Source organism: Rhizoctonia solani, chromosome 13, assembly GCF_016906535.1.
Source record: "Rhizoctonia solani chromosome 13, complete sequence".
Classification (NCBI taxonomy): Eukaryota; Fungi; Basidiomycota; class Agaricomycetes; order Cantharellales; family Ceratobasidiaceae; genus Rhizoctonia; species Rhizoctonia solani.
In genome coordinates this window covers 1,725,259-1,741,225 of record NC_057382.1, presented here as the reverse complement: position 1 = coordinate 1,741,225, position 15,967 = coordinate 1,725,259, and the positions used below count along the sequence as shown (strand labels likewise).

Here is a 15,967-nt window from a genome sequence, read left to right as displayed (position 1 = left end):
CTCGAGACGAGGACCAGTTCTCGTTACGCGAGGCGGAGCATGTGCATCTACCGACCATGGTTCAGAGACTACCACATCCAAAGAGTAAATTTTTGATCGCCGAGGAAGTCCACGCTAGTACCATGTCGGCATACGACGATCCAAAACAACAAAAGTCTTTATTACTACGAGGTTAGTAAACGGATGAATCACAGGCTGAAGTCAGATATTGACATGTATGATGAAAATCAATTTAAAAGATGCACCTATTGGACAAACGTCGTATTTATTAGGTTAAGGTCAATCGATGTATATCGGGTGTGCCCGAGTAATATTACCGACCGTCATTAGCTGCAGGACAAAGGGTTATGATTTAGATACGTGCATTATTAATTCATATTGTCGATTTGCTGCAGTTTCTCTATTAAAGTTAAGTATTCGCACCGAAGTATTAACGGAGTTAAACAGAGCCCGAGGCAGTGTGAAGATAAATGAGATGGTCCAGGCGGACGTTTGTTCCTCACATCACGTGACTTACGATCGCTTTAGAGGCGCGTTGTTGTTCTCGAGCCCCGCCACGATTGGATGCAACCATGTATATTAAAACACTTACCATCCAAGGATTCAAATCATACCGAGATCAAACTGCTATCGAACCATTCTCGTAAGATAGTCTTTTTCTCCGCTTTTGATGGTGCATTTACGGGAACCATAGTCCAGCCCACAATGTTGTAGTTGGTAGGAATGGAAGCGGAAAGAGCAACTTTTTTGCCGGTGAGAAATGAAAATATGTAACTTTGAGCTGATCTAATCTCTGCAATGGCTTTCAGCAATCCGGTTCGTGTTATCCGATGCGTATACCTCCATGTCGAAACAGGAGCGCCAGTCCCTTCTTCACGAAGGTGTTTCAACGGCGCAGACCATGAGTGCATACGTCGAGATCGTTTTCGACAATTCTGACAATCGGTAAGCGTCAATTCGACCACCTTCGAATTACAGAACTCATTGTAAACCCGACAGTTTTCCCACTGGTAAAGACACGGTTATCCTTCGGCGCACGATTGGTCTCAAGAAAGACGAGTACAGCTTGGACAGGAAGTCCGCGAGCAAGGGCGATGTTATGAATCTACTAGAGTCTGCAGGGTTTAGTCGAAGCAATCCTTACTATATTGTACCACAGGGAAGGATTACTTCTCTTACCAACGCCAAGGACCACGAACGACTAGCACTGCTTAAAGAGGTTGCTGGCACTAAAGTCTACGAACAGCGCCGAGTTGAAAGCTTAAAGATTATGGAAGAAACAGGTAGGTGAATCTCCACGTAAACCAGTCAATGAAACCCTGATAGTACCTCAGATGCCAAACGTTCGAAGATTGCTGAGCTACTTTCGTACATCGCCACACGGCTTGAAGAGTTAGAAGGAGAAAAAGATGAATTAAAGGAGTTTCACAATGCAGATCGAGAGCGACGGTGCTTGGAGTATGCACTCTACACGCGTGAGCTGGAGGAGGTTGCCAATAACTTGGAACAAGTACGTTCCTGTTGGTTATCCTCAAAAACAAACTGGTATCTTAATAGGCTTCTGGATCATAGCTCGAAGAAGAAAGAAAACAGGAGATACACGCTGCCAATACTGCCCGGACATCTTTTACTCAGCGCGAAGAACAACTCGCCGCTTTTGAGCGACAAATATCATCTCACAGACAAACACTTGCAATTCTTGGGTCTACTCGACCCGCACTCCGGGTCGATCTCGCTGATCTTACTGCGACCCGAGCAAAGGCTCAACTCGCTATCCAAGATCTACAGGAGCGGGGGGAGATGGGGGAACAACGCCGAGAAGAAATGCAGACTGAACTAGAGACAATTGAAGCCAGAGCTGCAGAGGTCGAAGCAGGTCTGGCCGAAATTCGACCCGAATGGGAGGAAGTTGTTGAGCAGGAGAAAGAGGAGAAACGTTTGTGAGTAACTCATACGAATCCTCCTATCATTGACACTGATCTTCCTTGACACTGATTTTTTCAAACAGGATGGATAACGCTCAAACTCGATTGGGAGCATTACATGCAAAACAAGGGCGCATTTCGCGATTTAGTTCGCGTGCGGAACGTGACAATTACCTTAGGGGTGAAATCAAAGGGCTGAAAACTGCAGAATCGGCGGTTGTGCAGTCTCTGAATGCAGCGGAAGAAGAGATAGCCTCTCTAAAAGAGAAGACAGAAGACATACATAGACGAACTGCGGAGTCCCGTGAACAAGTCCAGGAAAAGGGCAATTCACTTACTCAGCTCGGCGAAGAGATCGTACAGAAGAATGCAAAAAAAGCAAAGCTTGTCGAACAGCGGAAGTAAGTTCTCCCAGAGTCGAATTCGTTGCTTATAATCATTTACTCTGACCCTAAGGGAGTTGTGGAGGGAGGATACAAAGTACGAACAGCTTGTTGGGTCTGCGAAGGACGAGCTGCATGCGGCTCAGAGGGCATTGGCGGGAATGATGGACCGAGTAAGTACCAATTTCGAATATGCAATATATCGGCTGATATGCCGCTGAATTAGGATACTGGTAGTGGCCTTCGGGCAGTAGATCGGATCACAGAACAGCTGGGTCTCGAAGGCGTTTATGGTCCGCTTTACCGCTTGTTTGAGATACCTGACAAAAAGTACAGCACAGCAATTGAACAAACCGCTGGCAACAGGTTGTCTTCAATACTTCCACTGTAGTCGCTCTTACTTACATGCTCTTACTAGTCTATTTCATGTCGTCGTTGACACTGATGCCACAGCCCAGAAAGTATTGGAGGTTCTGCAACGCGAAAAGTCGGGCCGGGTAACATTCATGCCCTTGAATCGGCTGAAACCTAAGCTTGTACCGTTTCCCCAAGCCCCGGATGCCATCCCACTCATTGACCGATTGCAATTCGATCCATTACACCGTCGGGCATTCGAACAAGTGTTTGGCAAGACAGCTGTCTGCGAGAACTTACAAGTTGCTGCGGCATATGTAAGAAGCCACGGGTTGAACACTATAACTCTTGAAGGAGACAAAGTCGATCGAAAGGGTGCATTGACCGGAGGCTATCATGACGTTCGGGTAGGTACAAGAACATCGATTATTCAATAAACCTGACAATTCTCCAAAGCGATCCCGCATCGAAACTATTCGTGCTGTTAAACATTGGACACAGAAGTATGAGGCCGACTCAAAAATTCTCGCCGAGATCAAAGCTCAGGATGCGCAGCTTGAACAAGAAATTACCAAGCTAACAGGAGAGATACAAGTCTTGACGAGCAAACGCACCCAAGCACAGGCTATGCGTGCAGGACTGGCCGATGAGGCATATGCACTAGACGTGGAGCAAACTCGCCTTGCTGCCCGTATTGAGCAACTTGAGAGAGCCAAAGCCGAACAGGAAGCAGATATTCAAGACATGAGGTTACGAAGGGAGACCTATGATGCAGAGATGAAGACTCCACTTGCTGCGGGATTGAGCCAGCAAGAAATCGACGAAATGGAGGAATTAGGAAGAGAGGCGGACGCGAGGAAGAAAACGTTACTAGAAGTTGGGAAGCGAAAAACTGAAGTGAGCCGAATCACAAACCTACGCCTTTTAAATTAACGAATTGCACTTTAGTTGGGTATGCGGAAGAATATGCTCGAAATTGAGTTGAGAGAGAGCTTGAAACGCAAGAAGGATGAACTCCGGACGAAAATCGACTCCCTGGCGCATGTAGACACTGACGATCTGGAATCGACTGGAGCGGATTTGGCTGCTAAAACGCAGGAATTAGATGCGCTCAACGATTCGATTACAACGTTGCAGGATCGTATCACGGGCACGTTGTTCGTATTTGAGTTGTCTCGCTATTGACTGACGCATTGAACCAACAGAGACCGAGTTTGAGCATGATAAGCTCACATCGGAACTGAACAAACTCATGGCTCAGGTAGAGAAACTGCAGACTCAACAAGTTGAAGACAGTCGTGGTATCTCTCGGCAACAAAAAAGCACGGAAAGATACTTAACCAAACGACAGGTCCTCCTGACCCGCAAGGATGAATGCAATACCAAGATTCGAGACCTGGGTGTATTACCCGAAGAAGCTTATGAGAAATACGTCAATGAGCGTATAGATAAGGTTTGTCCCTAGTCTATCGTTCTATCCTGGTTAACTGGATTGGATTCTAGCTTGTTAAACGCCTTCACAATGCAAAAGAGAATCTTAAGAAGTTTGCACACGTTAACAAGAAGGCATTTGAACAATATACGAATTTTACGAAACAACGAGAGCAATTTATTAAACGGCGGGAAGATCTGGACGAGTCTGCTAATTCAATTACGGAGCTGATTGAAAGTTTGGATCGTCAAAAGGACGAGGCGATTGAACGTACATTTAAACAGGTCTCGAAGAATTTTGAAGAAGTATTCGAGAAACTAGTGCCTGCCGGCAGGGGCAGGTTGATCATGCAGAAGAGACTTGATATGGATCAGGTGGGCCCATAGTTTCGGAGGTAGTGCTATAAACTTATATTTATATCAAAGGATGATGACGATGATGACGACGCTGGCCAGCAGAGTTCTATTGATAATTATACTGGAGTGTCCATCAAGGTAAGAAGTCTTATAGCATTATGCTTATTCAAGATCTAGATGCTCTCAATAGGTGTCTTTTAACTCGAAAGTCGATGAGGGGTTGCGGATACAACAGCTTTCTGGCGGGCAAAAGTCACTGGTGGCCCTAGCAACAGGTAGGCTTCGCCAATCGCTACTTCTTATCTATTCTCACGGGGGTACTTTGTTCAGTATTTGCGATCCAAAAATGCGACCCAGCCCCCTTCTATCTGTTTGATGAGGTATGTGCACTTAATTTTTTATTGATAAATTCTCATATTTCTACAGATTGACGCAAACCTCGATGCTCAAGTAAGCTATTTTCTTTCATAAGGCCTCATCTCGCTTAGCTTAGCACTAACTCAAAACCCAGTACCGTACTGCAGTAGCATGTGAGTTACCCCCCACCAATAGGTCGTTGATGCTTAATAACAAGAGAGTCCGCTAGCTATGATTCACGAACTCTCTTCAAACGCTCAATTCATTACCACCACTTTCCGTCCCGAAATGCTTGTACGCGCTGACAAGTTCTATGGAGTCTTGTTCAACAATCAGAAAATCAGCTCCATTCGAAGCATCACACGCGAAGAAGCACAAGAATTTGTCGAGCAAGAAACTGCGGCTCAATGATTGCTTCTACCGCCCTCTCTAAATTATTGTGACTATCTGTTCTCCCTACTATCCGAAATGTAGCTCAATCACATTCAATGTGTCGTAGAATAGCGTTGAGGGGTTGGACAGTTTTGTCAGCTTTATCTTTTGAGCTATATTGGTGCAGTGAATGCTCTCCCTGTAAACCCTAAGGGTAAACTGAGCTGAGCTTCCAAACACAAGGTTGTTCAATGGTTCTAATATTGTACCACCCGCGGTCTATTGGAATGGTCATGGCAAGCGTGGTTGAGTGCTATGTATCTTTCATGCCAGCTGCACTTCTGAACTGCAGAATTTGAGCGATTTAGCTCAACTCAACTTTAGTACTTGCGGCAAAGCATTCAATAGTCTTAAAATACCTGCTGGATGCTACAACACTACTACTACAGACCTCGAAACCGGAAAGGACTACATTTCTAGCACATGGATAAATGAGGTCAAGTTCATCCAAATCCGAGAGCACTGGGCGAGTTTTGGTCCCGGATCTACCAATAATAACAGTCCCAAAATCGATTATGTATACAACGTAGGCTCCGACTCGTTAGCTTGTTTACAAACAATCATGTTAAGCTCGCCTTCATGGAACTCTTTTATTTTATTTTACCTGTAACCACGAGCGGCCCCCATCGATGGATGTTATATATTCCATCATATATAGCTCCATCACTGTACAAGGTTAAATACTGAAAATAAGAACATGTATTTAAGCAGGAATTGAACTGAAATCAAGGCCAATGTATGCTAACTTTGAATATCAATTCTCCCTTAGTCTGATTCGTACTGAGGAAAGCATACTGGCATTGTAGTTTTCAGGCCAAATTATACTGAAAAAAGATGTATTTTACTGATATACTGATTTTCAAGATCTTATCACGCCATAGTGGCATCTTTGTGCGTTGCATTCAGCCAGATGCAACCGGAGCTAATGCTAGTACGGCCATGTACACACCAGGGCAAGTCGTTTTCATAACGACGTCAGGCTGCTCATATTGTAATTCCTATCACGTATCTACATATGTCTTACATCTTATTCGTAAACTCGTAATAGTTTGGTTACATCACGGACCTACCCGAAATTGAAAGCCCTCATAAGGTAGCATCAAGCCGAGGTAACATCAACATGCTGATTATAGCTTCGAAGTCTCGGTCAGGCGGCCCCCTTGCGACTTCACCCATGCTGATGACGATAGTATTTTGTCAGAACATTATTTCAGTAACCTCTTTCAAATATTTCTCGCGTGTTCTCTGGCGGGTGTGGCAAACGTTATGGCATCATGCTCAGCCGCGCGCAGCCAACGCAGTCAACCCTGTCATCAGGTGTGACAAACAGTATTCATTTACGAGTAATTTTAATTACCCTATCCATAATATCGATCTGACACCTGGAGGAACCATGATTTGACCTTCTATTTAATCATTAAAGTATGGTAATTGCTGAACTAACAAATCGCAGTCACTTAAAGATCGGATGCAGCTTTTCATTGGTTAGCTAATCTACCCATGGCTATGGATGACTGAAACATCCTGACGTAGACAGCTTAATGTGAGCTAAAAGAGCTTGAATCTATTGTAACTGGTTTGTTCCCTGAATTCGCAGCGCACTTTCGCAGCAAGCTTAGCCTTCCATGTATCGTATTTATGATCTGAAACATGATTCAGGACTACTTGTCACTCTATCATTAGATTGCTTATATTTATAAGAATACATGAACAATACTCCTAAGGTATGTATCGAGAGTATAAACTCGAATATATGCACTACTTAGGGTGTGTCATGTGACTAAAGTTCAATTGAACGCCCAGCACCGCTTTCAGATCGCCGCCACCCCACACCCCGGACCCAGGCTTGCTCACTCGAAGCGGCCCTTTTTTCAAAGCAAACAAACGGTTTCTTGATGAGATAACCTACAAAACTTTGTCGAACATATTGTGGATCCCAAGATAGGCGTAAATTTAGTAGGGGATCACAGAACTGGCGTTGTCTACCCCAGATAGTCGAGCTTAAGCTTGGCAGCTGTGCGCACGGGAAGGATAGCAGCCCTAATTTTCTAACCCAATAAAAAGCGCCCTTCTCTCGGTCTTCCGGAAGATCTCTCGTTGCATCTGAATAGTTCTATTCAGCAAATTCCCAGCTCTGCGTGCTCTACAGCTTGAGTCAGGAAGAAGCAAACTTCCAGAGCCATTCCGAAGCCATGTCTAGACCATTCATCAACGAAGACATACTTATTCAGATTGTAGCACATCTTCCTAACACTCTTGATCGTATCGCACTGGGCTCTACAGCGCGATGGTGCTATTTGAATATTGAAAGATTTGTCTATACCCACGTTACACTTCGCCCGGACGGGCCTGCCTTCGATGTCGTTTCCAGACTGCTCAAAGACCGGGCCCTGTGTACGCACATTACACAACTCGACATTATGTTATCCACTCGTTCACGATACACTACTTACGTACCAGGAAAAGATGATATCCAACGTATGTGGGAACACCAGGACAAATACATCCAAGACGTGACAATAATAATGAAACATGCAACCCAACTGAAGGGATTGTGGATTGAAGAGGGGAAGGCTGGCGCAATACTACACTCCCGATTATCGCTTGAGCTGAAATTCGGATATTTTCCCTTCAGTCTTACGTCCTTTAGGCTAGGTTCCTTTACGCCCGGCGCATTGGAGTTCATTGGAACTCACACAGAATTGAATCACCTTGTGCTGACCCATCTTACCAATTTTCCTCATGGCTCCGACGACCTGACTAGCCTTACCGCCAGATTCCAAGCGCCCGCGGTAGATTATAAACTTATGGAGCTGGGTACATTGTGGGCTACCCCATGGTGGACACGTGCTCTTTTGACCCGCTGCGATGTCCATACATTCGGTCTGCTTGACAAATCTCAGTCAACTGGGGCGCATGCGCAACTTATCCTGGATGTCGAGATAGCACTTTCAATATCTCCGCTAGTTGCGCAAGGCGGTCACAAAACGGTCAGATCGCTGGCGCTTCCGTTAGATTATTTCGTTGTGCCAAGACCAACTCTTAATTTAGAACTTATATCGAGGGCGTTCCCGGTGGTCGAAAGGGTCGCCGTTACCTTAGAGCCAGGGAAAGAGGTAAGTACGCACCCAGTCTATCCTCCCTTACCGTAAATGATAATCCTCTGATAATAAACATATGTATATAGTTCGGCTCACTGGAACTTTTGAGGGCAATGAATCATACACAGCCCCGGAGGCCCTCCAGGATCCGATATTCGAGTCTGCAACAGAATTGTGTTTCCTCTTACCAGGAGAATGGCCACATGACGGGAGTGCCCCTCACAAGGCCATTAGCAAACGAGGAAAGGACGTCGACTACGCAATCCCTTACTCCCTTGTGAAGCTCATGCCGAAACTTGTCCATGTTGTTACCCCAGACAGATGTTACTCTAGAGGGGGTACTGGAATAAGTTATGAGTGCGGGGCACTTGAGGGTTGTACCTTCAGTAAAGCATTGGGGAGTGACAAGTACGGAGAACGTACCCAAGGTGAATGGCCCAATGGCAATGTTTGGTTCGGACGGGCAAGAAGCGAATGCCAGTTGCCGCAATCCTGGATATGACAAATACTAATATCTCTAGACAAATTCATCTCCCATGTCGCTTGAATTTGATTATGAAACCCCCTGTAGCATTTACACAACTCACCCAGGACAGACTTGTAGTACCATGTATATAGTAAACCACAATTATAACTCTCATCACCTTGACTTGTTTGATTCATACACAAGTCGGTATGAGCTGTAGGCATGAGGGAAACAGAAATAACGCTTTTGCATCTCTCAATTGCGTGCCCGTACAAACTTTGTGCATTTGATTTGTGTTACATTTCTAGTAGAGGGTGAGATTGAGGTGCAGCGATAAACGGAATACCACCGTGTTCGGTTCAGAGTATCTGATTGAGAGAAATCAACTACTAAATATAAGATAAGATCCATTGTTCCATATGTGGAAGGATCGGCGGGATGTTTAGACTACTAACACCTCTATCAACGTACCTGGTTCTTACGTATAGCTTAACCCCCGTCCAACCATGTCTACGTGTCGATCTACAGTATGTCTAAAACCAATAACACGAATATCTCAACACTATAGAGTGTCCAGGCGTAGTAGGCCGTGGCAGGGACAATGAACAAAGCGCACCGTAGCCAGGGACCCCGGCACAACGAATTTGACAGGCCATCAGTCGGACGGACTTGGCCTGATTTGGACTCACAGTTTTCACTTTTGTTCTACTTAACCGTTGTTCGCACCTAAAGACTTGGGTTGTCAAACGTACTCCACGAACATCCTCCCCCTCTGATCTGCCGTGACCATGATAATTGTGCCCCTTCTCTCTCTAGTTCTATTGGCTTGGAGTAGTAATGGACTGGCGCTACCTTCCGTTCCTTTCAGTGGATTCAAATCAACATCACAATCGTTTATTGTCAAACTAAAGCCTGGACACTCTTGCCAATCCCATTTTTCCCGTATCAAGGGAAGTTTGAACAAGGTCGAGTCGAGTCGTGCGGTCCATTTCGATCCAAGGATCTTCAATGGATATGCCATCAACCTGGATGACCAGGCCACATTCAAGTCACTGTCTCTATTGGATTCAGTTGAATATATTGAACCTGATACCGAATTCTATGTTACTTCGCTGGCTACACAAACAGACGCTCCTTGGGGCTTACATGCCATCACCCGATCGGTGAGCCTCCAAGTTCTCTGGCTGTCGCTACAGACCTCTCTGAGAGCATTCGATTCGTCTCGTAGGTTCCGTTTCCCGCCAGCCATGAATCTTCTGCAATCTTGAATTACACATATCAGGTGAGCACTTCTCTATTCAGGAGTCTTTCCCTGATATCGATACGATACCGTTTCGATTTAGTACGACTCGAGCGCTGGGCAAGGTAGATGATCGATTGACTAACCGTGTCAAACGATTAACAAGCGAGGTTTTCTATAGGCGCTGATATCTACATACTTGATAGCGGAGTCTATTCCAATCACACCGATTTTGCGAATCGCGTGGAGCACAGTCCCGTTTTTGCCCGTTACACAACGGTACGCCTCCCCCCTATTGTCTAATTCGGTCTCGTGGATTAATCTCGCGCGGTTGATGGGCAATTTTCAGACAGGAGACATTTTTGGTCATGGTAGGTTTTGAAGTCCCAGCACGTTCCTCGGCGGAGGCTGATCGAGAACTTACGCAACTCGTAAAGGTACCCACGTTGCAGGTGAGGAAGGACCCAACTGTCGCTCGTTCAGTGCGGGCGCGATACGCTGGTGCTAATCATAACATGATAGGAACCGCTGCAGGGACTAGGTTTGGTGTGGCTAAACAAGCGCGGGTAATCGACGTCAAGGTAATTACGGATACCGGTCGCGGGTTTGCTTCGGACATGTATGTATTCAACTGGTCGTGAGAGGCCCAAGCAGCATTCTTTGGTTATTCAGATAACGGACCAAACGGTGCTTAGTATTGCAGGTCTGAGCTGGGCAGCGGCACATGCGAATTCAACTGGGCGGCCGTCTGTGTTTAATCTTAGCCTGGGCGGAGGCACGAGCACTGCGCTTGATGATGCCGTGATGGGTGTAAGCTGCCTATATCCCGACCTTTAATCCGGTTTCTAACTCCGCATCCGTATTTATGGAATTTACCTTTACTCGTAGGTTGTGAACGCTGGTATTCACACAATCGTGGCAGCCGGAAATGCAGATGTCGATGCATCGGGATGGTCTCCAGCGAGGGTACCTGGAGTGATTGCTGTTGGGAACGTTGACATCAACGGCGTACGATCCGAAACGTCCAATTACGGCTCCCCAGTAGCCGTTTTCGCTCCCGGAGTGGTAAGTAATCAGAGTGCCACAACTCTGCTTAGCGCTCCTCAATTTCATCGGGGTAACAATTGCCAACAGAACATAACTTCGGCGGGGATTAATGGCCCAAATTCAAGCAGGGTCGATAGTGGCACGAGCATGGCGGCGTAAGTAGATTTACTTGATAGGTTTCAGCTGCAAATCATAACACTAATACACTATCCCCAGGCCTCATGTTGTAAGTCTTTTTATTGTTAGAGTGCGACAGCAATAATAATGACAATCATCCGTTTAGGCGGGGCTTATTGCCTATCTCATAGGGTTAGAAGGACAGCGCACCCCGTCCGAGATGAAAACCCGCCTGCAGGCGCTTGCGCGGGTGAATGTCCTGTCGAGTATTCGTAAGAACTGACCTCTTATCTCATCTGAGTAATTGTTGACTTCTCAATTCATGTTAGCTAACGGGACGGCGAATTTGATGTCCCAAAATACATTGTAGCTACCGACATTTCTTCCAGTGTAATAATGTATGGTCAAGTACCCAATTACGAGTCGTGTGGGGCAATTACAACAACAGATACTATACGCGTCGAGCGAAGACATGGTGTGGTAATTGGTTCCAGGATAAGGGTCCATACGTTACAAACCTTAGTTTGGCTATCGTTTCCCTTTAGCCTTTGCATTCGGTCGGCCTTCGGGGTAGTCGGCACAGAGGTGAAAATTGCCGAGCTCGACCGGGCGCCGCAACGGTGTTTCTTTTTCAAACTGACATGAGTGGGATAGGCGCCATCGGTTCATAGGAGTTCGTTCGATCACACAGATACAACATGATTTTCTGAATGTGGTCCTGACACGGAGAAAGAGTTCAATCGGCTAGGGATCGTTTCAACAAGATCAGACAGAAAAGCTAAGATCCACGTGACTTTGAGTGCGGCAAGGCACACCGGGTACAAGGATCCGTGTTATTGTCCGAACGACCACAGGGCGCCGACGGAACGGTCAGCGGATAGCGGTAATCTGGGAAAACATGCACCCATCCAACTTGCAATTGCGGCCATTACTCCGTGGGCCTACTCAAATACGGCCTAAATAGCCCCCTCCTATTGCCCATCCCCCCTGCGTCATATCTAGCTTGTACTTTGCTTCTGATGCTGTGATCTCCCACCCGAGCCCTCCGCATTTCGACATTCTAACTGATTGGATAACACATTATAAGACCAACACATCTTGACCGATCACTCTTGCTTGCCACTGCCCTCCCACCCTATCGTCTCCGATCTCATCATGGCTGCCCTTCCACCTCTCCCTCCTATTCGCGAGAATAATGTCGCTGGGTCCGTTGTGAGAAACGCACCCTCAGGTCGACTTGCACGATGGCAACCTTACTTTGCGAACTGCCATTCTATCCCCAACAAAAGGGCTCTGCCTACCCTCATCCGATTGCGCCAACTTCCAACTTCCCCTGTGCGTTCGGCCGCGGGATCTGATACCCTACCACAATCCACAATCTCGAATAACCAACTCAGTGATACACCAACCAAATCCACCCGGGAGCGCTCGCAGCTGCCCACCCCAAGCTCATCACCCCCTGGTACACCTCCCACGCTCCTCGAGCAAACAAGTTCCAACTACGTTTTGGGTAAGCTGGAATGCATGATCGGGCGTGGCTACCCTGATTCTAATTCTTCATGGGGTTATAGAACTTTCCCTTGCCATACTGGCATCAATCTACTTTCAGCCAGGCTGTCAGCAGGCCCTACCTAATATCACCTCACCCAGATGTGACAAAGATTTAGGGACACGCGCTGCAAGGTAAGCTCATATTTACCCAATCGTGCTTTGGTCATATCTAACGAGACATGGATCGATTAGCCCAAGTACTCCTACAATTTTGACCCCCACGCTTAAGCCATCCGCTCTCTCGCCCGTCACACCGACACTGGTACGACAGATTATGCCCTCCCAACGGGCACAAAAAAACGTTGCCCCACTCACGCCTCAATCACCTCCTGCCCCAAAGCAAACAAATCTTCCGCCTCTCCCGTCAGTCTTCCAGACAGAACAGCCAATTCACGTCCAATCCCTTCCATCCAAAAGGGAGCTCGCACGACACCTTAGTGCTCTCGGGGTTCTCGAACCTCAGCCCGGAGCAGCGCCGGCAGGAAGTATGCGCTGGTTCCTCTCTGAGTTATTCAAGCGGGCCGCACTGCCTGGGCTGATCATCCGAGTAGCCGCCGGCTATGTTCTTCGCTGCCGTGCGGCTATCAATCGTGCGATGCAGTCTGTTGCGCTCAAGAATAAACTCCTCGCCACAATCCCGGGTGTCTTACTTCCGCCTGCCGATAGGACCCCACAAGAGCGAGTCCTTACCGACGCTCGTCGAGTATTTTTGGCCGCTCTGGTACTAGCTTGCAAATTCGTGTTTGACAAGCCGTATGACAATCGGTCATGGTCCCTTATCAGCGGGTTGGGCAGCCGTGATATTGGAGAATGCGAACGAGTTGTTGGTGACGTGTTAGGCTGGAGGCTCTGGATTGGTGCTGGCCGCGCACCTCATACGCAATGACATTTGTTTCGGTCAGACATTGTCAATTATGTGACTTTGCCTTTTGTCGTTTCCGTTCGCTTGCACTGGTGCAATTATGTTGATGTATTATTTCTCTTCGCTTCCTTTGCATTTGTATTATCCCGCACACATTAGTATTTATCACAGCATATACCACGAACTACTTGCCATGTCCTCCAATACACATGTTGTCACTATTGCCCTATTATGATACAATGCTATGGACACCCCATTACGATATATCCAGCACCAGACTGATCTTTTGATCTGATCTGCCAAACGGTTGATTGGAGTGTGTATGCTCAGAAAAAGTCAAGTCCATCGAATACACGTGGAACGGGCCCCGGGACAACGACCGCCGGCGACCGACAATCAAACCCCGCCTGGCCAGAAAGTCTCGAACAGCGAACTTAATCGGTCGGACAAATTTTCAGTAGGTCCAGGTGCTGTTACCCCTGGGCGCTCACATTAGGTGGCGTTCGATTGCGGTGGAGGCAAAATTCGAGGTTGTCCGGTTATCCAAGGTAGCCCGATTCTGGTCCTGAGCGCGAGACCCCCAGGATGCGGTAAATCCGGCCGGATATAAAGTCCTTTGGCGCGTGACATGGATGCAGTCGCTGAAATGATTTGTGAGGTTATCGGTGAGGCAAGACCGAGTGGCTCCAACTGTAGCCAAACCGAAAGGTTACGCCAAGGCACACTGAATTCCACCCCCAGAACTTTTTTACTCCTAACTACCGCCATCCGCGACACATATGGATATGAATTTGTATAACCGCGCAATTTATGACTGCCATATGTGGCCTGAGTTACGAGAACCATCACGTTGATCGCCATATAACATTTACACCTGATAGTAGGGTTTGGCGTTCTCGTGTTTATGCACTTGCCTTGACTCATCACACGCAATTTCCATTCGAGGCGCCAGGTTGCGATCGCATAGAATACCTTAATAGGCAGTAAGTGATTCGCACACGCTCGCTGCGGCAAACAACATGCAGGACTACGGCGATATATTGGTGAAACCTGCTGGAATAGCGGGATATGATTTACACGCTGCACGCTACCTCTCGAATAGTTCCGAAGCACGTGTCGAGGTTATTGCGTAACGCGCTGTTCGCGCGGCACCGGCCAACGCCTTTGCCGTCTCAAAGCGTCGACCGATAAATTTCAATACAATATGCCCGGTCCTTCGAGCTCACAAGTCCCAGGTAAATCATCAGGTTGGATAGAGCCGAAATGTTTGAGACCAGATAATCACTGTCAGTAATAGACCAATGCCGGTGATAGACACGCATGGAAGACCGACCTGGAGGCTACCTGTAATTGTTCCGTGCAGTTTTCCAATTTCCATTCAAGACGGTGAATTTATCTATTGGATTTGTGGAAGTGGGTAGAGACCCTCGGGGTGCCTAGGCTTGCCCGAGGGTTAAAACTGACTTTCATAAACTACTGCAAATCACTCGCTAGTTCTAGTTGTGGTATATGACTAATGAGATATATTATTGGGGTGCTAATACCAATAGCCAGACAGAGCCAGACGGAAGTGCGATTGTAAGTTCGATTCGAATTCTTCAGTATATTACACACGTAGCCAGTGACATACTGGCCTCTAACCGTCATCGTTGGTGCGCATGGTTGTTGTCACACCCCACCCCCATCATACTTTCTGATAAGTTTTTGATAGCCCTGATCCTGAAGCCATAAACAAAAAGAGGGTATTTTGTGATTTGATTGGTCAGTGCGTTCGGCGGCGGAGGCACTTCAAACTTCTACACCCAGTAGATAAGTCGAGTGCAAAAATGGAACTAGGACAATTGGGTTGTTTCGATAATGGCGCATATGTACGTGGTTTCAACAGGTAAGCAGAGTGACCGGTCCTGAGAACCAATTGAAGCATGTTCTTATAATTAAATATGCATATAGTAGCTCAATTTTGAAGCATCATTGTGATTACTATCAAACTAGTGCTTACAATGAGGGATACGCCGTCCAAGAACCCGGGTTTCAGTCCCCATCGGCGTCCCCTGAGTTTCAAATTTGAGGAACTAGTATACATTGATGGGGCTGAGGCTTAGGCTGATTCGATAATTTGTACGTTAATTCAGCATACATCTGCTAGTTGGTTCATGTTTAGCACATGCCAGACAAGGCCATACCTGCATTCTGTCGCGATCTTGAGAATCATGGCCTTTTTCGGTCATCTCGACCGAACCTGCCAGGTTTGAGCATGGGAAGCCCTTCAGCTCGCGTAAATCCGGTACTTGATCACGAAGCCTCATGGTGATCCCCCACATACATCGTGCATTACCGAAGTTGA

General features: G+C 46.9%; 4 protein-coding genes across 4 annotated transcripts; all 4 read left to right on the top strand.

The window, feature by feature from the left end:
• Nucleotides 1–572: 572 nt before the first annotated feature.
• Nucleotides 573–5,218, top strand: RhiXN_07382 (chromosome segregation protein sudA; the record flags this gene model as incomplete). Its single annotated transcript, XM_043327198.1, has 20 exons — nt 573–643; nt 695–753; nt 810–945; nt 1,000–1,283; nt 1,335–1,510; nt 1,573–1,940; nt 2,009–2,326; nt 2,382–2,481; nt 2,535–2,674; nt 2,727–3,069; nt 3,119–3,559; nt 3,611–3,823; nt 3,870–4,115; nt 4,166–4,468; nt 4,520–4,588; nt 4,641–4,725; nt 4,781–4,830; nt 4,877–4,900; nt 4,962–4,980; nt 5,037–5,218. 20 exons carry the CDS (start codon nt 573–575, stop codon nt 5,216–5,218), a joined length of 3,627 nt encoding a protein of 1,208 aa, XP_043185670.1.
• Nucleotides 5,219–7,431: 2,213 nt separating this feature from the next.
• RhiXN_07381 (uncharacterized protein) lies at nt 7,432–8,852 on the top strand (the record flags this gene model as incomplete). The annotated part of the gene is made up of 3 exons (XM_043327197.1): nt 7,432–8,359; nt 8,427–8,678; nt 8,728–8,852. 3 exons carry the CDS (start codon nt 7,432–7,434, stop codon nt 8,850–8,852), a joined length of 1,305 nt encoding a protein of 434 aa, XP_043185669.1.
• A 742-nt stretch (nt 8,853–9,594) lies between these two features.
• On the top strand, nt 9,595–11,580 carry RhiXN_07380 (subtilisin-like protease 8; the record flags this gene model as incomplete). The annotated part of the gene is made up of 11 exons (XM_043327196.1): nt 9,595–9,969; nt 10,035–10,088; nt 10,150–10,171; nt 10,228–10,325; nt 10,400–10,665; nt 10,742–10,856; nt 10,935–11,111; nt 11,181–11,248; nt 11,310–11,319; nt 11,377–11,482; nt 11,540–11,580. 11 exons carry the CDS (start codon nt 9,595–9,597, stop codon nt 11,578–11,580), a joined length of 1,332 nt encoding a protein of 443 aa, XP_043185668.1.
• A 785-nt stretch (nt 11,581–12,365) lies between these two features.
• RhiXN_07379 (uncharacterized protein) lies at nt 12,366–13,647 on the top strand (the record flags this gene model as incomplete). Its single annotated transcript, XM_043327195.1, has 3 exons — nt 12,366–12,720; nt 12,782–12,893; nt 12,954–13,647. The coding sequence occupies 3 exons, from the start codon at nt 12,366–12,368 to the stop codon at nt 13,645–13,647; spliced, it is 1,161 nt and encodes a 386-aa protein (XP_043185667.1).
• Nucleotides 13,648–15,967: the final 2,320 nt, after the last annotated feature.